We start from the raw sequence: 24477 nt of genomic DNA on the forward strand, positions 1-24477 counted from the left end.
ACGCACGCAACTGCTTCGTGGATGCTCCAAAATTGAGGGAACGTTGCTCGTGGCACCACATGCCGGAAACACCTTTCAGTTTTTTTTTGTCCCAGGCACTGCAAGGTACAAAGACATGACATCACAAAGTCAGCGCCCGAAAATCCGAGGCTGGGAAGCAGACGTGCGGGGTAACAGCTGAAATCAGTTTGCTGTGATTACAGTGTAAAAGAATGAGAACCTTGCGACTATAACCAACACTGCCCGAAAAAAAAACACAGGTAGAAAGTGACTACATGAAAGCTATCTTCAGAAACTTCTCACTCACGTTTGTAAACTGGCTAAGTTTGTTGTAATAAGCCGATCTTACAGTACGTGGATCGCTATTAACGTGTGCTAACCCGCTAGTTCTTTTTCACCTGCTATGTTGCCCAGGGCGCTGTATTTTTTGCGCGGTACTTCAGGAACGTAGAGCTATTTCATATGGGCTAACCTGCTAGCAGTTCATGTTGATGGACGCATGCCAACTCGCAGAGTTTTCTGTTCTAGGCTTAACAATTCAGCCACAAAAAACCAAACTGCTATGCACGTTTCTAAGTCATCCCGGAGGCGTACAGCTTTCCTCTGCAGCCACTTGACAACAACTGCATCGCATCATTGGTTTGTTAACTAACCACTCAACCCGTTGTCTGTCATAATTGCACACTAAAACATAACCTTTCCAGTTGTCCGTACACCGATGTTGATATCATAGCGGATGGGTGGCTGTTCATGTCCCCCCAATCGGTACTGCGATTACTGCAGCAAATCAGCAATATATTTAAACATCTCACTTAAATCGTCTTGCCTTTTCTTTTAAAGCTTTTTTTCTGAATTGATATGGTCCTATTATTTTTTCATTTTCTATAGAAATAGTACGTTTTTTCGACGTCCATCAAGCAAAAAATGCGGGAATAAATACTTTTTTATAGTCTTCCAAAAATAATCAGGGCGAAGCGAGTTTTTCAAATCAGAGGTCGTGTTTGCAGCGAATATTCGTAGATGATAGAAAAGAAAATATCCTACAGCAGAAGTGTTCTAAACAATCAAGCAATACGCCAAGGAGTAAACTAGAGAAACCTAGGGAAGAACGACTGATGTGTTGAGGGTTAAAATCACCTACATCTTTGTGGACAATTTTGTGAACAGTAGGTGGCACTGTTCTTTGTTAAGACAAAAAGTTGCTTGCGTGCACCGGAAGGGCTAAAGAAAAATGCTTGATGGCAACCTAAAGGAGACCACAATAAAACACCTGAACGCAATTTTCGTAGTCTATCCACTGTGATGGCGTGAGTACTTCACGAAGATTTGTTAATCACGTGCATGAGAAAAAGAATCACAGAATCCTTAGCAAATATCGACTATTACGTCGCCAGTACCATTGCTATACAAAGAAATCTTAACTGATTTAGAAAACGAGGAAGAAAGAAAGAAAAAAACTTTATTGTTAAAACACCGGGTTCAGGTTGGAGGGGCAGCATCATCTCAGATGGCCGAAGCGACCTGCAGCGCCCGTTCAGTCAGGATGTGTTGGTGTACGAGACAAGAGGTACCCATGACTTGCCCCCAGTGGGCAGGGGTGAGGAGGTATGGTAAGGTCTACGGGGCACTCGCCAAAGGAGTGGTGAAGTGTCTAAAGGTCGTGGTAACTCTAAATACCATGACGAGGAGAAGAGGTGTTGGTGTGAGTGCTGTAGTTGCGTGCGATGTCTAGAAAACGAGAGACAATTCCTAATCAATAAACGCACACTGGTTTGAATGCACAAAACTAGAGAGCGCATCATGTTACGTGAGTAAAAGGGTATGCGCTGAACTAATTGATTCAACTCTTCAAGAAAGGTAAGTTAAGGGGAATAGGGAAGTAGTCGTAGTCTTCGTCCAACAAGTGAATGTCTGTTTGAGCGCTCATTTTAGTCCATGGTGTAAAAGCTCTTCTAGGGATGGGTAGTCACCCCCAGACTGCACAAATTTCCCAAGGCCTTTCTTCTACTATGTTTTCCTAGTACTTCCAGAAAATCGATGTCGTGATTTGGAGGATGTAGAATGTCCGTCTGGAGAGACATGACGAACAAGTACTGTCGTTGCAGCGAGTAGGAAACCATGTCCTGTGCCAGTAAGGAAGCCATCCAGGAGACATACGGGCCGCTAATACATATGACTATACATAAAATGTCGGTTTTGGGGTATCCAGTAAGTCTATATGGTTTACTAACCGTACCCTGAAACCCTCAAATATTCACCTACCTTCCTGTGTGTCTTTGATTCAGCTGACGAAGCTCCTTAACTGGCCGACGAGCACGCTCTTCTGTGAAGAATGGAGGCACTCGTGTACGACATGTGGATCGGGCAATGCCCACTTCGCACTTCTTTCCAGGAAAAGAGGGGCAGAATGGCGGGCAATATTTCCATGAAGTTCATGTTGTCCTGGGCACGGGGCACCTTTGTTCAAGCCAAAATGTCCACAGGGCATGTCTAGTTCGTGCCTGCGAACGGACCTGTTCTTCCCATCAAGGCGCAGGCATGGGATCACAACACACGTTCGACACAAACGTCGCAATGTCGGGTTGACGTGGCCCAAGAAGATGTGTATGCCGAAGCTTCTTCGGTGCGGGTCTATTAAGAAGTTCTCAATCGTACTTCACTCCTACATACGTAGATTGTCCACACCTGTGCAGAGGAAAACCAGCACATTAGAGGCCAATAAAGGCGGACAGAAGGTCATCATTAGGACACCAGTTACGTTGTTCTTACCGTAATCTGTAACACAATGCGAAATGCTGCAATGGATTATGGATCATTAAGAAATTGTTGGTAATTTTATAACGGGCAAATACCCACATGTTTAAGACTCTCAAACGATAAGATTTCCGGTGCCATATAACCTTATGTGCGCCAAACCCAGCAAATACTAGCAACTCCAATTAAATGTCTATAACCAAAGTTAGTAAAAGCAATGTATTGGTCAAGCTAAAAGTATTTAGTCACTGAATTATTGTTATTTACATTTACTATTTGTTTTTTAGTATTTACCTCTACGATATTGTAAGAATCTCACACAAAACCAAGTATAAAACTCATTTTTTGTAGGTCATTTCCCGAACGACTGCCGAAAGCGATTCATACTATCCATCGTTATTAATTGTCAAATGTTAACCGTCTAAAAATAAACCAAAATTGCAAGGTCACTTATTTCGTTTCGTGCTCTGCAGCGTAGATAAGCATATTTTGATCAAGTAACCACTACATGTTCAAATTGCAAGTACACTTAAAATTATTTGCGTCATTTTTAACAAACATTTTTCGTGGTGTCATTATGCTGAAGCGCTCCCCAACGACCACTCAGGTATTGTTGGGGCATGTTGCACAAGCTCTGACCTGCTACCATTTGAAATCCAAAAAAACCGTCTATCATTGGTTATTATCTTCTGAATATTGAAGAACTGAAGCTCGCTTCTGAATCTGGCAGGTCTTCCTTACAAAAAAGGGTACACGGATCATTTAAAGACTGCCTAGCCTACCTAAGGCCTCTTTTCATTCTACATAAAATCCCACACCCGCTAAAAATGAATAAATAATCAATTCTTCTTACATAAACTTATCCTCTACTATACGCAATAATTTTGCCTCTAAGTTTTTTAATTATAATAAGTGCTCAAATTAGAAAAAAACGGATCAATAAAAATATTAGTAGGTGCTATACATAGCGGACAAGTTTTGAACTTTCTAATCGCAACATTACGTATGAATTCACACTGGGGAGAAAATATTGTTTCGAAAGGAGAAAGTTACGACTACATCACAGCTTTGACTGATATCAATGATATGCGTCTTAAATAGCTTTGTCGTATGAAGTCACAGCATTTTCGTGCACTACCGGCCTCCAATCCAAACTTGAAGTGACCTGTGTACAATTATCTCACAAGCAGCAGTGCAGATAGGGATCAAAAATCGAAAACAATAAAATTGACTGCATCGGGCTAATATAAAATGGCATGTAATTTTGAACTTTTACCAACCAGGCCAATTCGTACTCTCGTACACAACATATATTTTACTTAATTTCGATGGTAGTGTAAGCCAGAAACTGGACTTCTGTACTATGACCGGAATACTCTGTTGAGTGTTTTTGTTATTTCTTTTATAATTTCACATACTAATAATGTCGCTGCCTTTTCTCTGTGTTAAGTTAGAGTATTATACAGTCGAACACGGATATATCGAACACGGGTATATCGAATTATCGTCTATATCGAACTCATAAATTATCCCCTTGAAAATTCTGTGTAAAAGTATAGGAATTCGTACTTCTATATCGAACCGCATTTTCCCCGACATTGGTTATATCGAACGCCGCGCGAGTTGGAAGTTGCTCTTCGGCGGTCGCTGCACCCCCGATTGGGGTTGAGGAGGATATAGAGGAATGCGCGGGCATGGCGAAGGCTGGCTCGCAAAACTAATCCCCCCTACCGGAAAAAATTTGCGCTTGCCCAGTCGGTCCCCGCTACCGGCCGCCGTAGCGTTAGCGGACGGAGCCCGGTATGCTAAATCTCTCTAGGCACACAAGCCCGAACGCTCGAAAATGTGACAGTGCGAGGTAGGGATGCCCCAAATGCGCACGTCCTTTTCTTTTTTTTTTTTTTGCGGCTGGGTACGTTCCCTGGCTTCCCGAAAAAGAGTTTTATTTTCTCTCTCTCTGGGTCTGTCCTCCCCCGATGTCGTCTCGGGAAAGGGAAGAGGGAACGAAGGCGCTGGCGGCCTCCTCCTTCTTTTGCATTTTGCTCCTGTTGCTGCTGTTTGGCGAGTTGTCCCGCACCTTTCGGAGATCACTGTTTCTCTCGGAGATGACCATCGCGAGCGCTTTGTTGGAGTCCGTTCAGAGAGCCTTGGAATTGTTACCTTCAAAGTTCTTGTGGTACGTGCGCGCTGTTCTTCTTTTGCGTGCGTGTTGTGCGAGGTGTGCGAAGGCGCAGCGTACTGCTGGAATTTTCTAGTTGTGCAGCCTCGAGAAGATCGAGACCAGCGTTTTTAATTTCATTTCCAGGACGAAGAAGCAGGCGATTTTTTTCACGGAAATAAAGCGTCCTGTTGCGTCCTGAATGCGGAATTAGTTGTCATTCTTGAATGCGACAATCGGCAAGTGATCGTCAGCCATAGGTGAGGTCTCAGAGCCCATATTTTTTATATAGAATTTTTCATATAGTATCGAACTATTTCGCGATCCCCTTGGAGTTCGATATATCCGTGTTCGACTGTAGTGCGTTCCGAAACAACCATTGTCACGCAGCCTGTAAAATGAACAAGACGAATTTGTGTTGCTTGACTGCCATAATTTCTCGCAAAACAATATAGTGTTTATCTGGCAACATGTGCGCACCACACTAGGTAAGAGTATAAGGTTAGAAAAAAAACTAGTAAAATGCGGTAAGACCGGAGAAAAATTATCAGCTTTGTAGCCCATTCCGTACTCCGATGTGGGTTCAGACTTCTTTGCGGCCCGGATAACTTGGAGCATGAGGAGATGCGCGAGGGCCATGGTACACCGTCTACGCATGGTCGAGCTCGCTTGGAAGGCATTTGTGCGGTGGAATTAACCTCCGGTGCCTCCCTCTGATCTTCCACAGTACGTACAGGCGCACTTGTTATCAGTTTAATTGCTCAATATTATTGACATTTAAAGCATCTTCCCTTTGTACCCGGGACACATTAGTTCGAACACGAGGATACCGTTCGAAAGGATCAAGCCTCGTAGTAACTTTTCTTTCAAGAGGCACTGTTTTTACGATATTATTCCATGTATAGTTATAAGTGTCCTAGGCTATCCTGAGTGCGACTGTACTTTGTGCGCATAAAATAATTTTTTTTTATTTCCTCTCCTTATGGTAATAAATGCTTTCTGGATTCTACTCCCCGTTCTAGAATCCAGAAGTTAGTTATTTTAGTCCTTAAGTAGACAGTGCTGCCATGTTCGTGCCACCCATTTCACCTAGTTTTCACAATGAATCTAATCGAAAATGACACGCTTCCAAAAATGCAAGGCACTGAAAAATTTACAATGCAGCGCAGTGTCTGTGCTGTCTTCCCCGCGTTCCTTTTTTTTTGTGCTGTTTTTGTTTAATGTACAAAAAGCTCAACACATGCACAGCTTACCTGCGAGTAGGCCTCAACTCTCCGCATGGAAGTTGCTCTTGAGGAGCGTGACACCAACGAGAAGGACCAATAAGCTGTTGAGAGCGGTGACATCAAAGGACGCACCTAAAAATATAGGTTAACATTAGGAACGGTGTCGAATTTTTCAATGCGAAATAAGATGGCGCATCGAAAACACGAACTAAGTGGACCCCTCATTGGTTGGTCGGAAAAAGCATTTCACCCTCCAATAGCAGCCACATTGAAAACTATGGCGAAACAGAGCGCGTCAAAGAAGAAATGATTTTTGATACTTCGAGGTACCGTATATCCTGTGCGTAATCGCGAGTAAAAGTCGAAGTAGGGGCAGTGTTTGGCTTTGTAAGCGGAACTTCACCTATATATCTATACCTGTCAGGGCTTAGAGATTTACGAGTTTCTTGACAGAACTTCAGCTTTTGTAATAGCGCTTTTTAGGAAGTTGTGGTTACTAAAATGAAGTACTTCTACTCTTTGTTTCCATCGTAGACTCCGGACATCTTGACACTCGTAGTAGCCTTCAAAGAAACAGTAGTATTCTGCCCAGGCTTACATGGGAATTTTCACGGTCACCTCAGTGTCATAGGCAGCGACTCGTTTGTGGTCGTGATAATTGTCAATGCAATTTTTAAAGATGTTTCGAGCATCACTTTTAATTTCATTTGTCGAGTTATGTAAACGGATTCTTTTAAAGTGAGCACTACTTTATGTGATTTTCCAACCGAACACCTGAATGCAAAGTTCTGCCATTGCGAAGCGCTACACGGGTAGGTTTTACACTATCATTGCAAATGTCGGCGAAGTTCAGCTGCTTGTTTTTTGCCTAAGTCTTGTGTGAGAAGCTACAGGCTTGGCATGTGAACTCCTGTACAAGCATATTTCATATGTATGTGCCAAGCAGGAACTTACAGAGCCTAAACGTTGTGTTATACGTTCCAACATAAAAGCACACGCCCTAGACTAGACGCACAAACCTTTACTTTCCACTTCAGCGTGCCATTTTCTCCTGTGCTTCGTGAATCCAGAAGTTAAAGAAGAATACTGGCTTGCAGTTGTTTCGAGATTCTCGCTTTTATGTTCTAAAGGGACAAAGCTACGGGGGCAGCTCAGCTTTCTTTTGTCACGTAAAAATGCGTCAGCATCACTTGACGCTCAGCTATGTCGCAGAGTTATGTCGCTAAGTTTCGTGTTGCTGACTTTGTGGTGTCCTGAAAGCCGTAAAATGACAAATCGGCCCTATTTCGGCCTTTCCATCATCTTTTTTTCTGGCAAACTTTTTGTGCGTGTTCGCCTTCGCTGCGTTAGCCACTCTTTTTTTTTTTTCAGTCTCTCCCTTTCAGCAGATTCACCAATCGTCCTTCTTGACCTATATTAAGGCATAACGTAAACCAATTATAACGTCGAGCATAACGACATACCGAGCAGTGTCAAACTCACCGTACGGCCTTATCTGGGTACCCATTGACGGCGATAGACCTCCAAGGGGGATCTTAGGTCTACCGTCAAACCATCCAAAACTCTCGACCCTCCATGCGCTCTCTTCGCCAAGCTGGCGCATGCACTGGCTACCTACCAAATCAAACCCGCGCTCGCAGCGACAGGACACGTCGCAGTTAATAGTGACGTTAGAGCCCGTTCATACCTGAGACCACAGCCAATGCGAAAATTGAGGGCAGGTTCTTGTCCTAACATCCCGCCAACTGAGACAGTTACTCCTCGAGCACTTAAAATGTTTGGAAATGATAGCGATTGCAGAAGATGGCTTCAACCATAATAAAATCACACGAGCCTTCTAAACAAGTACTGTAACTAAGCTTGAATCTCCGAAATTTCGTTTTTGCTAGCTTCAACGCCACTTGTACTTCCTTAGTCGTCAACTTCCGCATTGCTTTGGACGAAAATATTAGTGGGTTATTGCACAGCAGAAAATCGGTCCCGGGACGGTACTCACTAGCCGACCGGCACTACTGCGTGTGCGCAACCGAGACTGATTGCTATCACTCTGTCTTGCCTCTCTTATTTGCATATTGTGTTTTAGTACCTTTCTTCAACATCAAAGAAGACTTTGCACTCGGTGCACTCTAATGGCGCCAAGTTATTTACTAGCCGAATAAAAGTTACTAGCCGAATAACCAGCTTCGTTCCCAGAATAACGTTTGTTTTCTCCAGCTGCCTGTCTCTGAGAGGCGTTATAATTTTGAAGTAATTAAGTAGAGTTATTATAAAAAACATACCTGTTAAGTGAAGATAGCCTGAAAAGAAACAGTAAAGCATGATCAGAAGCAAAGTAAGAGCACACGTATCGCCGACAGTGAGGCACTCGCTAAAAAACTACGTATCCTACCTCGGTAAAATGACGGCAAGGTCCTGCTACAGCACATTTTATTTTTGGTGTCAGTTTTTTTGGTACGCCTTCACATCAGCGTTTCCTTCCAGCTTTCGTACTTTTGATTATGGTCAATACGTACGTTAAAGTAGGACAAAAAGCTGGCACCTGAGCCATCGAATAAAAATGAACTTGCATTTCGCACCACACAGCAAGAGTGAATGAATGAGAGAGAGAGAATAGAAGAGAAGAGAGGAGAAGAAAGAAGATAGAAGAGAGAAGAGAGAGAGAGAGGGAGAGTGAGAGAAAGAGAGAGAGCATGCATTTGATAGTAAAGGCAAGGTTAGCCGAGTCATTCACTTAGCTTGCTGCGCCATATGAGGAACAAAAAACGTGAAGGTCACTGTATTAAAATAAATAAATAAATGATTGAATAAAATAAGATAAAAGGCGAGGCGATCCACACGAATTTCTAAGCACATACCAAGAGTTCTGCAGCAAACTTAATCACAATATTTCGTCCAAGCCATTCCTCGCAAAAGCACTAACAGAGCTTTGGTAGCTCGTATGGCCGGGCGTGGGTCCGTCTAAATGTGTAATCAATGCATGAATCAATCAATGAATAAAATATTTGCTATCAAATGGTGGCGAATGCTTTATTCCAGGTTCTCCGGTGCTACAGAGCATGGCGAAGCTGCAAGAGTGACTGTAATAGTTTTCGTTGTAGGAATATATACCTAAAGCTTCTAAGCTCACACCATCGGCTAAAATTATTGTTGCGGTAACTTTAATCGTCTCAAACTTTCCTTCTAATGTGTACTCTTTTTTACACTGCATGGTAGATAATCGTTCAAGGACTACTTCGCTTACATTTGATGCGTGCACCGTAAACATTCAGAACACGGTGCACAGTTGCTGGATATATCTCGGCAGGCGTACTAGTAGCTAATTCCTGATGATTCACAGTAACCATCATATTTGGTGGAGAAGCTTCACCTTGCTTCATTTTGTTTATTTTAAATCCCACTAGAGAAAATGCGTTTAGGTTATGCAGCCGAGACGAGCAATTTTTGTTTTCTTCTCTTTCCTTTCCCCAAAACACGTTCTTCACCCCACGCACAACTCCAGAGGACAACTCACCTGGATTGTAGACCGTCCTGCGTCGCACCTCGTAGTCGGTGCCCGGAATCTCAAGCACACACTCGAAGGTCACGGCCGGCGACAGCTGCACGGATGCGAACGACCGGGACAGCTCGATGTCGTAGGTGCCGTTCACTTTGCGCATTCTTGGCCTGCCGCGCTCAACCTCGGTGCGCCGCATGTCTGGCGTTATGCTGAAGAGCCGCAAAGTGGGCCGCGGGTGCAGCCCGAACGCGCCACAGTGCACGTCCACCGCCGAGCCGCCATTCACGCCGGTTGCACTGGGGCCACCACTCGAAGTCGATCCTCCCGGGGCGCCGTCGGTAGGGTTGCCTACGCGGGCTCGGGCGGCGCTTCCCAAGGATGTAGCGGCCGCAGGTGAAGCTACAGATGCCGATGAGGTGATGTATGTCAGCGTAAAGTTCTTTGCTGGCACTGCAAGTTTATGCAGAGGGAAAAAAACAGTCAAATTTGAAAGCAAGAATGGTTCGCACATCCATCACCGAAGCTGTATGTTACAAATTTATGCGCAGACCGACTGGGCGAATTGCCGTAATCTTTTATGTAGCCCGATGATGCAGACCGCTTTGAGCGCGACAAGTAGACGGCCTTGTGAAATGATCGAATAAACGCCGTAGAATACACAATTTAGCTAGTTTAGACCGTAACGGTCAGAAACGAGGGCTTTTTTCACCGTAGGGGTTCGTCAATACCGTTCAATAATTACGCCAGTAAATCTTTATATCTGTAAATTGTGGCTGTTTTCAGTTCAATTTATTTGTTAGCAGATGGAAGATACGGAGACCGGACAGAAGATTAACCTGGCGTGGCATTCTCCAGACACTTTCCCTTCAACCTCTATTAAACATTATCTCTGGTCTTTCCGGTTACCGTAACGGTGGCATCTCGCGTGAAGAACACCAAACACACAAAACTTGACGTAGTTCCTGTTACAATAAACCCGTTGTTCGCCTGCAGAATACAATTTCTTTATTTAAACGCTATTCTTTAAATGTATTTTTTTAAATACTCTTAGGTAGTCAGCCAATTTTCCGCCACATGTTTATACTTGATGCGACTCTTAGTTTCATTACAACGCTAACAACGCGTAGGATTACAAAACTGAAAATAAGACGCAAACAAAATCGTTCACCTGTGCCTCGTCGTTCTGTGGTTACCCCCCCCCCCCCCTGTAGACTTTGTACTTCACAATCCTTTACGAAATCAACTCATCCAATACAGTCGATACGCCTGCACACGTACTTTTTTCTGCTGTTCTTTCCTTTTTTCTTTTTTGTGAGGCTTATGCACACGCTAACTACACATGGGGTTGGTGACCCTCGGCGTATTCACTCAGGTTTGCGAACTAATAAATCTGCAGTGACTTCCCCCTACCCAATCCCTGCGCCCCAGATTGTGCAGCTATTATTCGGCAATTTGCTTAACCTTTCGCCTCCAGTAACAAAGAGAAACTGGGTGGGCCGCACAAAGATAAAAGCTGAAAGTCACCGGAATGTTCGCGACGAAACGTATGATCATTTACGGCATCCTTTCCGGGACGAACAGTCAATAACCGTTCTGCAATCTCACACCACAGTGAAGTTGCGTGTACAAAAGCTTGTACTTCACTTCGCAACAGAGCCAGTTCGGTGGCTAGTTCGGCTGCTGGTTCGGGTGCTTTTTTTTTGTTATGATCGCACTTCTCCGGTAATCAAGTTCCCAAATATTGCCTCCATCAAAGGTGCGGCAGCTTATTTCATAACTGAGCCTGGGAAAGCGTGCTCGTCAGTTTAACGACATTGCCACGGAGCATGATGTGGGGGGTGGAGGGGAGGAAGGGCAGTGATTTGTTAATTTTTTTTATTTCTAAGCAATGCACTTTCGCCCTGGTGCTTGTTCTCAAGCTTCATCGATTCTTTCCGCTGACAATCATATCACCATAATTGCATTCCTGCCACTTCGCGCAATCACGCCGAAAGCAGAGAACGTAATTAGATAAGGTCGGCAAATTTCTGACGCTCTCAAACAAGCTTTCGTACCTAATTTGATTTTCGAAGAGAGGGGCGAGATAAAACGCAACCGAAAGCAATAATTTTCGTTGAGCGCCTATCCCTTTCTTGCAAAGTTCGCGCTCTAATCGGGAAAAGCCCGCGATGAGACGAAGCACAGAAAGGAAACTTATTGTTATGGCTTCTGATCTCCGATATCGCCGCCGGTTCGAAAAATTTTGCGCGCTAAAGGCATCTGGGAAAAAAAAAAGAAACATCCGTACGATATACCTTTCCCGTTGTGGGCTCTGGCAGGTTGGTAGCAGCAGTGGCTACTGATGTTCCCCGCTAAAATTGCTCACGTATATATACATATATTGAAACGGGGTAGACGCGATTACAATTAGCTGTATTTACGCTATTTAGAAAAGGGAAAAATCAGAGACACAGCACATGACCGTTGTAGCTCCTGCTGGGTGGTGGTGGTGGTGCCAAAAGAGATGGCTCATACCCACTCAGGGAGATTGGCTAGGCAAGGGGCGCTCACAGAGAGAAATTACAAAGTAATTAAAGAAACAGATTTAAGGAACTAAATAAAATATTAGGGATATATATACAGAAAACAAAACTACTGCCACACCGATCGTCGTCGTTCTCGTCCTCCACGATTGGCCGCATGCCGTGCAGGAGGATTTCTATTCATAGCAGTTGCTTCACCACTTCGCCAAGGAAGGCTGCACCGTAACATAACCCCCGGCGACGGACGCGCCGTCCCGGCGGTTCTATTCAGGAGCCGACAACCTAGAGATGTACGGTTTGAGCCGAGCGACGGAAGAGGATGGCTGAATCGGGGTGATCCCGTACGTCACGTTGGTCACCCTGCGTAACACCTTGTAAGGGCCGGTGTAGCGTGAAAGTAGTTTTGATGACAGACCCACGTGGCGGCGAGGAGACCACAGAAGGACTGGGGAGCCAGGCGCATACTCTGCGCGACTGTGGCGCTTGTCGTAAGCAGACTTTTGGTTGGCTTGGAACTGGTTTATGCAGGTACGGGCAATCTGTCGTGCGTAGTCAGCGCGGGCGATGGCATCGGTCTCGTATTCCATCACAGAAACCTTGGGTGAAGGAAGTAAGGTATCCAGCGGCAAGGAAGGTTCCCTTCCGTAGAAAAGAAAAAATGGAAAATATGTCGCCGTGTCATGCCATGACGAGTTGTAAGCAAACATCACAAACGGTAACGTTACATCCCAGTCGCGATGGTCCGGTGAAACATACGTGGCTATCATGTTGGTGATCGTACAATGAAGGCGTTCAGTGAGCCTATTCGTTTCTGGATGATACGCAGTAGAGAACTTGTGTTTAGTGCCGCACAAACGCAGGATGTCTTTAATAACTTGGGCTAAAAAGGACCTCCCTGTATCGGTGAGGAGTTGGTGAGGGGCTCCATGGTGTAGAATGACGTCATGTAAAGGGAAATCAGTAACTTCAGTAGCACAAGAGGTTGGAAGGGCCCTAGTGATGGCAAAGCGAGTTGCATAGTCAATGGCAACGGTAACCCACTTGTTTCCCAGAGTGGAAGTAGGAAAAGCTCAGAGAAAATCTAGGCCGACACGGTAAAAGGGTTCAATGGGGACGTCGATGGGCTGCAGGAGCCGGCAGGGGCCACGGTAGGGGTCTTCCATCGTTGGCAGGAATCACATGAGGTTACATAGCGCTTCACCGATCGTACATGTTCGGCCAGCAGAACCTGCAGCGAATGCGGTCGTAGATCCACGCAATGCCTAGATGGCCTGCAGTTGGTTCGTCATGAAGTTGCTGAAAGACGGACAATCGGAAGTGTTCAGGAACGACGAGCAAAAGATCGGGGCCACATGTACGAATATTTCGACGGTATAAAGTCCCGTCCTTGAGGAGATAGAGACGAAGGGAATCATCCTGCTGGGGAGAGTATAGGCGTTAGATGATGTGCCGCAAGCATTCATCGCGTCGTCGTTCGATCCCGATGTTGAGCATGCATGAGATAGAACAGATTTGCTCTCTATCTCATTTCCATCTGGGCTGTCGATGGGATAGCGCGACAAGGAGTCGGCGTCCTGGTGCAACCGTCCGGACGTATGGACAACAGTAAATGAGTATTCTTGAAGCCGGAGAGCCCAGCGGCCGAGCCTTCCAGTGGGGTCCTTCAATGATGAGAGCCAGCAAAGGGCATGGTGGTCTGTGACCACAGAGAAGGGCCGTCCATAAAGATACGGTTGAAACTTGGTGGCAGCCCATACCAGTGTCATGCACTCAAGTTTAGTAATTGAGTATTTGCGTTCGGCTGGAGACAACAGACGGGTTGCATAAGCGATCACGCGATCGTGGTCGTGTTGGGGTTGCGCCAGAACCGCTCCGATCCCATGGCCGCTCGCATCAGTGCGAATTTCTGTAGGGGCGGAAGTATCGAAGCGGCCAAAGATGGGAGTCGTTGTCAATCGAGTTTTTAAGGTCGAAAAGGCACGTTCTTGTTCAGGCCCCCAGGAAAGAGGCAGATTCTTCTTAAGAAGCTGTGTCAAAGGGCGTGCGATATCGGCAAAACCTTGAATAAAGCGTCGAATGTTACGTGGCTGCAGGACAGACGACATGAGCGATGAGAGAGTCGAACGATGTATATACAGCTTATTTACAAGGCGGACAAGCTGCCGCACCCAAAGATCTTCTTTTGTTCGTCGGTGGAGGCTGGGATGACAAAGCCACGCTGCATATTGTCCTCTTCATCGTGTTCTTGTAATTGTGTATATATATATATATATTTATATATATACATATATATATATATATATATATATATATATATATATATATATATATATATATATATATATATACAGAAAGAAACGCCGGCAGTCTACAACGCCAAAGAAGGCATAGGGGAATGGTTAGAATATTTTTTTACCGTTAGGGACGTTACATTATTATTTTTTTATTAATTACGTGAGAAAGAAAGAAAGAAAAACACGCGCCCAGAGTGGGGACCGATCCCACGCCTTACGATTAGATCTCGAATGCCTTACCAATTCGGCTATCAGGGCGACTGTGTTCTCCTTCACTTTCTGGGGTATTTATATTTACTACAACTGTATGTGACGCTTGAAGGTGGTAGCCAGCGCCACTCAGACTACACGGGGAGAAGGGGAAGCGGATTCCTCGCTTCAAAAACGAGAAGCCGCAAAACGTTCCCCACTACTCGATAAATAAAGAAGACATTTAATGAAGACATTTAAACGTGTCTTTACTCTAACAACCACTTAACACGCTACTACTCCACGGCTTTGCATCCCCTCAGGGTTCCCACGTGGGAAGATGGTGTAATTTTTTCCTTCCTCTTTCGATACACGATATGAAACAGTATGCGCACAGTGCTTCTTTCTGTTGAATTTCTCTGCTCCATGCTATCAAACAAAACGCGCTGAATATTTCTTGGCGTTTTAGTCTTTTAATTGTACGGGCGCTATCAAACACGTCGAACACGATGAAATGCGTCAGCAAAAGGTTAGCAACTGTGGACATTTTTTCGCGGATGATATCCCGGTGGTTGCGCGTTTGGTGGACGCCGCCCGGGTGCGTGCTTTCACCATGCCAGCCAAGTAACAATTTCGTGCTAAAAAACTCTTAATGGACCAAACCGTCGTGCCAACGGCAGGCGTGCACTTCCCCCAGTGTGAATCGGCAAGAACTGAACACAAAGCACCGAGAGAAAAATACAAAATAACAGCGGTGGCAGGCCGCGCAAACGGAGAAGTGAGGAATAAATGCAGCGCCAGTCGGCGCAGTGGCGTCGGTAAGAACTAAAACAACCAAACAAGCAGTAACGAATTCGGCACGCGGAATCGGCGCGCATGGGCAGGTCGCTATCTATAAAACCGGTCGTGGACTATCCATCCATCCATCCATACATCCATCCATCCATCTACGCATCCATCCATCCGTCCGTCCTCCCGTTCACTTATCGTACCATCCATCCATCCACCCATCCATCCATCCACCCATCCGTCTGTCTGTCTCTCTGTCTGTCTGTCTGTCTCTCTCTCTATCTATCTATCTATCTATCTATCTATCTATCTATCTATCTATCTATCTATCTATCTATCTATCTATCTATCTATCTAATCTAATCTAATCTTTTTTTCTGTTCGGACTATCGTACCCTTTCACCCGTTCCACCTGAGGCTATTTGGAAAAGGTTCCTTCGCTTTCCGCTAAAGTTATTTCAACATTGTGTTCAGGATCCCTTATACAATAACTGTTTTAATTTTCTTTCTATGCTTGTTGGGGTTCTTTTTTTTTTTGCTGTAGCAAAATTAGAGTTTTCGTGCCAGTTTTATTATCGTCGTTGAGGATCGATCAAACCAGATGGTCTTCGTTCGACTTTTCAGTACTTGTTCAAGGCATGTAAAACATTGTCGCGTCCACACAACAACGCTACGGGAAGTGGCAACACCAAGAAAAGTCTTATAAATTACTGGACTGATAACATACCATCTGCAAGCAAAATGCAGGCCCTATTTTCTTCTTCGAAGGCTTTTCGTAGTATTTTTTTTCCTATGGCCTCTGTTTCCTTATTCCCATCTCTTTTATATTTCGTTTCATTTCTTTGTTTTTCCACTAAAACTGAAACGTGGCCAATGTAAAAGCCGTGCAGTGGTGGCTTGAGGGGTCTCTGGCCGTCTTTGTTGGCATCTGTGGTGCATTCGTAGCATCTGTTGCGTGCTTCAACAGCAAAAACTCCATCAGCAAATTCTACATGATTTTTTTACTGGGGCCTAATTTGCTTTACGTCCACGCTTAGCACGGCCCTTGTGTCTGACGCATGAACATCCTTCAAAGCCCACTCACCGCTTCCGTGCTAACTGAGCGTGTATAATCTGCCATGATCTTGGTGATTTAAACAAATTTGGTACATTACACAGTACGCTATGCATGGTACATGCACATCGTAGGGACGTCGACACCAGAAGGGAAAGACATTACACCTGCTGATGCTGGCAAACTTCTAAACAGACACATGCATTGAAAGACACAAATTTCATTCACTCACCGTATACCATCATGGACTGCTGCCGTGAGTCTTGGCCTGCCATGGAGGATACGACGCACGTGTACCGTCCACTAAACTCTGTTGTGGGCCGGATTATTCGCAGCGCGCGGAACTGAGAGTCCCGGCTCCCGCCGGCTGCGAACGAGTCGTCAAGGTGGCCCGTCAGGATGCCGCTGGTCTGGCGCGCGTTTAGCTCCGGTATCCACTGGTACACCGGCTCGAGGAGGTCGTTGAAGAACCACTTGACCACGAGTCGGACGTCGTGCTCGTTGTACACGTACTCGCAGTCGAGCAGGACGGGTTCCTCGGTGCCGTTCTGCACCCACCGAGGAACGGACAGCTTCCATATCGCCACGCACCAGACACCTGCGGCATCCCACGAAATTGTTCAAATCAACTGGAATGAAATATAGTTTATTGATTCCAAAAACCAAACGCTATTCATTCCAACCACTCTACAAGGGCTTAGGTTCAACAGCGGAGCTGTTGTTCAAGCCGTAAGTTCCCCGTTGACAGAAAGTATGCCAACAAAATGCCGGCACGCGCAGCGGCTTTAGCGAAACAAACAACAAAAAAACCCGCCCGCATCTTCCCAGGGGGGGAACTCGAGTAAATGCGTCGCGGAGTGGTGGGGGTATCGCGTGAATGTTGCGTAATTGGGTATGGTTTGGGAATGCTTAATTATTAGTTCGTCTTTATTATTCTTATTTATTGAATGAAGGAGAAGCGAAGGCAAGGAGTGTAAAGTTAAAGTCTGTCTTAAATGCTTGGTGCCGTCAAGCAAAGCGTCAAGTCAAGCGAAAGCCAAGCAAAGACGCCCTTGACTGAATTCCGAACGCGCGCTCCCCCGCTTATATACACACCGCCCGCGTTCGAGGGAGAGGAGTACGGGGGAGAGACGGGCATGCGCACACTTCCGTACCCAAGCGCGGGAACTTTCCACGCACCCACCACGCCGTTATCACGTGTACACGCCCTGCCGCCGTTACTGTTGAGCGCGACGCAGCGCACGGGTAGCTACGACGCATGCGCGCACAGACGCGCTCCCCCCGCACCGCCGCAGCTGTTGTTGAGAGCGACGGAGCGCACGGAGTACACGCGCTCCTCCCGCACCGCCGCACCTGTTGTTGAGAGCGAGGAGGGTACGGGGGAGAGACGCGCACCTGCGCCTCGACGTGACGCGCATGAGCAGTGAGCGTGTGGACGGCGCCGACAACATCGACGAGTGACATCGCGAGCCTAAGAAATGCTCGTGAGCGCATACGTAGCGGTGACCACCGAGTTCCCGGCTCGCGCAGTTGCTCTACAAAAAAATGACCCCAGCGCTGTAGTAACCGCTACGGTGCATGTAAAAAATCTGCAGCCCTAATGCTAATTATGAAAAAACACCATGCTTGGAAGAGGTCACCCCGCCCTTCGCATTCTCTGGAAGCCATATGGATAATTGGAGACATGGCTACGAGTTTGCAAGCCTTCCCGAGACGACTTGCAGATCTCGCCACAGCTCCTTCGATTCGATTGCGAGCAGCTGTTGTAAGTCTGCAATGTTGAGGATGCGTTCTCATCCACCACTCGCCGTAAAGAAGACAATTCCACCTCCGATGCATATTACAACGATTAGCAGCACCGCAGCTATGCAAATAAACTATGACACTTAAAGTTTACTGTGTACGGCAATGCTAACCTACAACCGCTTCGCCATTCAACTCTTGCGCGTGAATTCAAGCTTCCCTGAATTTATTACAGACAAGAGTTCCAAAGCCAAAAGACTGTGATGGGACCTTCGAAAAGGTAATGCAAAGAAAGTATGCAATACGCAGGGGCGCAGTGTAATTTAATGCATGCAAAAATGCATAAGAATTCACGACATGAGACACCAATAAAATAAACAGGGGAAAAGTTCGGGAGCGTACAGACGTGTACTGAATGCCAGCTGAACAAGCAAACAAACTAAAAGATGTTCGGCCGATATGGACCATAAAAAATTATTCCCCTTCCACTATGCGAAGAAGGATGACCAGCGAAGCTGTATGCAGTCTACGCAGGGCCGTAAACAACAAAACGTTTGTTTGTTATTTGGGCTTAAGCATAGTTTCTAGCCATTCAGCTGAATGAGACTTGGAAGGGCACGAGCTTTATTCTAACGGACATACGAGGGGTGGTCTGTTTTCCTACAGCGTCGTAGGCATCTTACTATTGGTGTAACACACCTACCCAATCCGCTCGAGCACTGAGGACGCTAGAGATGGCGCACAGGGCTCTTTTACGTGCACCTTGAAACCTCCCACCGTCACAACGGACATGTCATCAGTAAGCGCATGAAACCTTTAGCCGTGCGCGCACGCCCCCTCCGCCTACCCCCCTCCTCTCCGTCCACTCGCGAACCCCGCACGCATAAACCGTCAACCGGCTGTGTGCGCTTGCCTGGAAGGGAAAGATGCCGTCGGAAATCTTGCTCTGAAAGCCCTTTAAACAGAAACAGTAATATTGGCTCACTTCGGCGTTCCAAGTTGGAAAGTTTCTGTTCACCTGCGAGGGATTCTCAGCTACGCGACGAGCTGGAACGTGAGGCGGCAACGGAGGCGGTAGCCGCTTTCTGGTGTCTTCGGGCCCCATTCCGGCTTCGGTTCGCCCGGTGATTCTTCAACTTCCGCTCTTATTCCTCCAAGTGAACGACACGCGCCTGTCCCATAGCGAGTTAAAACTGGGAATGTACTGTAGTAGAACGGACAATTGGACTGGTTGGTAGCTGTTCATCTTGAAGGTGGAAGCGCTCACACACCAGGGACAAAAGTATAAAAAGAGAAACGACACGGCGCTTTATTTTATAGGGCAACCATGCAGCTGCTCATCTTTCTCCCCCGTTGTAGGAATCTTACAATCGGTGTAACACACAAACACAGGCCCAAACCTATCGAATACAGAGGACCCCTGACAGGGCGAATTGATATATTAGCCTTCAACGTTTCCATCTCCTACCAGCACAACCACCATGTCAACGTAGGAGAATAAAGCCCAGCGGTGCGCGCATGACCTCGTCCTTCCCCCCCCCCCCCCCCCCCGTGCACTCATAAACCGACAACCGCTTATGGGCCCATATTTAGGCGCGAAATACACCGGCAAAAATGTCGCTCGGAAAGCGTTTCAAGCTCAGAAAGAATCATGAGCTCACGCCGGCGTTGCAATCGGGCAAGTTGCTATTCAACCGGAAGAGAGTTGGGGCTACTAGGCGAGGTGGTATTTGAGGCGGCAACTTCGTCTTACAGTTGTTTTAGGGGCGAAGCTCCTTAAGTCATGGGTCTGTCCATCCCTTGTGTCTCGTGGTATGTGACTCGGAGGTGTCGCAAAGTCGGCCGCGTTGCACGCGCAAGAACCGGCTGCAACCGGCAGCGCAAACTCGGCACCGGGAGCGCGAGCTTGTCTGTGTTCGCCAACGGAGGCGCGAGCGCACGTGCACTGCGAGGGGGAGATCACGCAAGAGATCACGCCACGAACACAGGCAGTCGTTCTCGGAGATCGAACGAGACGCAAGGACCTTTGCTCGTTTCCTCTCGTCTTGTTCGGGCACAAGTTCGCCCTAAATAAAAGTTCTTTCTTTACCGTTGTGTCCCATCCTACGTGACAAATTGTGGTGGAGGTGCGGGGTAGTCCTCGATGGCGCGGGGTCTTTCACCAGGTCTGGGCCTGGGAGCATTGACTCCGAAAATAAAAGTTGATTTGTACAATGTACGCACACAGTCTTACGTCTTTCTTAATGATGTAATGCGCGAACTTTCACGAGAGAGTTACGGTTACCGATGATCTCCCCCTCTCGAGCTTCGCCCCACTTATCATCATTCATTCAGTGGATATGGCGTGATTTTATTTATGCTCATTCGCGCTTCTGTGTATTTTTTGCAATCATGTGATGACTGCGCTACCGCTTTTTTCAGCCGATTGCGCAAATTCTGTAAGAGGCATCGGTGGTGTTGAGGAAAATAACAGTCGTAAGAGAGGAGTCCGCGGTGGCGAGGAGGAGCCCCGGAGCGGCGCCGAGTAAAGTGGCTTCACCGTAATAAAAACTGGGGGAGTTAGTCTTATACTGCTTCAAAGAAAAAAATTATACAAGGCATAACCAAATATAAAAGCAATCAGCATGATTGTCGAAACAATCAACAACTGGCGACGTCACCAATCAGACGTTCACTGATGAAACGTATTTTTTATTTCAATGGCTGCAGAATTCGAAGTCACATAAACCCGAATGAGGAAAGAACTGGATGCGCCTGTTTCAGATGAATGAGTACACGCATTTTTAGGAATTATTGAAAACATCATCCCCGCTTTGCTGCAAGCAAAAAGGACGCACCTGGCGGCCGCCACTTGAAGTATGTAATCGCAGAGTGAGTTAACAGAGCGTTCGTGGCCGGGCCTTTTCGCTGCACAATATCTTTGGACTCGTAGGGCATGGGTACATAATCTCGTACAGGAGCATTCTGTGCATGTGCCCACTGTTGTGATCGTTATCATTTAAGTGATACAGTTGATGTTAAAATGGGAAACGGATATGATAGACACCCCCAATTTACAGATGGCTCAAGATTGTGCTGGACAGTTTTCCACTGTGCCTGGTTTTGGATATTTCTGAAAAGGGCCTGCCTCAAAGAAATGTCTGCTCTGCTTTTGAATTCACAAGTTATGGGAATAAATAGACCACTGAGACAACATGCAGATTTGGTTAACGCCAGAATTGTTATTTCGTCAGCATGAGAATCAAGCAAATTTGACTGTAGAATTCAAATAACAGAGCCACATAATCGGGAAAGCAGGTGAACCCGTTCCGAGTTGCCAGCTACTTTATCGCAATGCCCCTATTTTGGCACAGGGACTACTAACGTAATTGGATACCTATGGCTAAAGCTACTGCCTATAAACATAATTCTGCCGTTACATTAGTTTCTGGGGCTCCCTATTGTCTTGTCGTTTTATGGCTTGTATTGAAGTAACAAAAGCTTGATGTGGGCGAGTTGGTACGTACTGCTAAATAACTTAATCGGCGCTAAAACAGGGATGACGAAGAAACACGTAACACACAACACGGCACCATGATGTGTGTTATGTGTTTCTTCGTCGTCCCTGTTTTAGCGCCGATTAATTTTTTAGCGGCTTGTATTGAATTAGTGCACGCATCTATCTGATACCTGGACCATGACGTAACTGCTGATGTTGCGTAGCGGGAGCATTAAAAGTTTGCAATAATAGTGGTCGTTTTTGGTGTAACAGACATCCTTCTAGTCCGTGATGGTGCTGGGCGAGATACAGATGGTTAGTTCTTTTGTAAAAAGCGAGGACGTATGTTGTCTTATGGTCCCCGTCAGACTCCTTCTTGGCAACTACAATAACAGTGCGGGAGTCAATCTTTACTCAAGAAACTTCTTAATGCCTGCAACGTTCAAGAAACAATTCTGCGCTTCGGGCATGAAATATCTTTAGGCGTACGCAGTCAGATTCCAAAGTTTACACATGGATGGTGTTGGACCTCTGGGTCCTCCAGCTGCGGCGCGATGCTCAGAAAGCGGAGCGACATGTCGTGATACGATGAGGCTTTAATGGAATCTAGAAGAAGAAGTGGCGCGAGCCGACGCAGCCACGAGAGCATGCGGCAGCTCGTGAAGAGCATGATGAAAATGATGATGATCAGCGTCGTCTGCTAGAAGGGGTGAAGACGAGGAAGTCACAACAGATGGTATTAAAAAGCACAACTGTGCATCGACGCTTAGGCGTGATGTGACGTAGTGATGCTCCGGAGCTGCGATGCCTTAACTGAGATTTTAAAATTGGGTCATTTAACTGGTACATTATGACGTTTAATGCACCGACGCACACAGGCGATGAGGTTCGACGTAGTGCAGGTCTCCAGATTAATTTTGACCACCTGGGGAAATCTAACGTGCGCCGAAATCTCGAACACACGGGCGTTTTCTCTTTTCAGAAACGCTGCCGCAGCGGCCGGCATTCCAGCCCGCTTACTTTGGATCAACAGCCCAACTCGTTAGCCACTGAGCCACCGAAGCCGGTTAATTCGGTCATTTGAACGACTCCGCAGAAACTCCCACGCCCACTCCATGCAACGAATTTCTATGCCCTGACGTTACTTTCGCCGGTGGTACGATTTTGTGCCTATGATTCGGTTAAGAAAAGATATGCAACTTGAAACATTTTCGTTACATTCAAACCGCATGTTGATCAAATTCTTCTGCAAGCATCTTGGTGAGGGCCAACGGGTTGTACTTCAACCATTTCTTTTCCTCGCAGACCTTTTCTGTCCCCATTCGCAATGCATGCAGACTCTACTGGTATAACCCAGGTAGACTGAACAGAAAGACGTTGTGCCGCCATTCCCGTACTGAAGCTACTGCATATGCTAACTCTTCATATCTGAGCCCACTTTTTCCGCGACCGTAGATGCGGAGGATATGCAAATATAGGCGGAAGCACAAAGCTCAATGCCCCTAAGATACACACCTCGTAAAGCACATAAAAAGCAGCTCGGTGAACCTCCACGGATCACGGCCGACGGGTCGATGGAGTACAATAGCCGAACTACTGCTCTCCAAAGCCATTTTGAGCCAAGACGAGATAACAGCGTACCGACGTTGGCTGCTTCCCCAAGGCTACACTACAAAGGCCTGGTGCTTTGTACCGCGCTGTTTTATTTTTCCCTATACAGCGCTCTGCTCGCTTAAACTTAACACCGACGCAACTGAAATTCAATGAACTTGTGACTTCATCGTACTGACGTCACTACCTTACTGCTAAGGCACATTTACACACTTTAAGGAGGTGCCGCGTCCTATATTTCTGCGTGTTTCTCCGTTATCGTTGCTCTACCTTGTGAAAAGCGCACTTTCTTGCTCCATTGCACGCCTTCTCAGGACATAAACGTGAATTCGCGCCAAAATGCGTTGCTTTTATTAATGTCTCACTTTGTGCTACGTTTTGAAACAGCTCCCAAACTTGACTCATTAGACGCTGCCCTTGTCATCTACCTGTCCTCCAAGCATCTTGTTCCAGGACAATTGAAAGTTTCGCGTACCGTACAAGTGCGCTGCGGTTTGCTTTGCAACGAATGAAGCCACAGACGTATACAGGAAAGGCGCGTATTTTGAGTATTTGTGGTGTCAGTTTTGCTAAAATACACAAGGCATGGTCAATTCTTATTCCCTGTTCTGGACTTCTTAACGACAGAAGGCTTGGGTATAAAACGCAAAATTTTGTCCTCACCGCTGACGGTAACTCCTAGAAACGTCGATATCATGTCATTTCATGTACAAATTTTGCCACTGAACTAGCTTGATTATCATCGCAATTACAAGTTCGTTTTATGTCGTCTTTGTAGACTCTCGTGACATTTCCTGTGCGGTACGGGTGACGGGTCACCTCGATCAATGGAGATTTATTTGAGCAATAAGTAACCTTATGCACATGATGTATGTGGTTTCCGTAACTATTCGCTGACCAGTTCTTCTGTCTAAATGCTCGCATGTGGCAGAATTCGAATGCAATTCATGCATATATTCGTTTGTCTGCTTCTCTACACTTTCACGTACTGTCCTCGTATAGTTGGTTTTTCGGTCCGTGCGGGCTCGTTCGTGTATAAACAAAAAAATGAGTGACGGAGAGGTTCTGATTTCCACTTCGAAATCTCTGGGGCCTGAGTCTGAGTATTTGGAGGCGTGTTTTAGTGTTCAGACACGTCTTAAAGTACCTAAAACCGTGAAATA

The 24477-nt window shown here is 46.2% G+C and overlaps 1 protein-coding gene across 1 annotated transcript in view; it reads right to left on the reverse strand.

Annotated features, from left to right (window-relative positions):
* Positions 1 to 2268: 2268 nt before the first annotated feature.
* The window catches only part of LOC144180503 (uncharacterized), a 93786-nt gene continuing 71577 nt past the window's right edge, over positions 2269 to 24477 (reverse strand). The window contains exons 2-6 of the mRNA XM_077708836.1: positions 16715 to 17080; positions 9650 to 10084; positions 8418 to 8435; positions 6166 to 6270; positions 2269 to 2685 (exon numbers count right to left, since the gene is read on the reverse strand). Of these exons, the coding sequence (XP_077564962.1) occupies positions 6179 to 6270; positions 8418 to 8435; positions 9650 to 10084; positions 16715 to 17080 (911 nt within the window). The 3' untranslated portion in view covers positions 2269 to 2685; positions 6166 to 6178. The remainder of the gene's footprint in view (positions 2686 to 6165; positions 6271 to 8417; positions 8436 to 9649; positions 10085 to 16714; positions 17081 to 24477) is intronic.

The sequence above is a fragment of the Haemaphysalis longicornis genome, unplaced genomic scaffold, assembly GCF_048455015.1.
Source record: "Haemaphysalis longicornis isolate Haplotype H1 unplaced genomic scaffold, Haemaphysalis longicornis Haplotype H1 scaffold_4, whole genome shotgun sequence".
NCBI lineage: Eukaryota > Metazoa > Arthropoda > Arachnida > Ixodida > Ixodidae > Haemaphysalis > Haemaphysalis longicornis.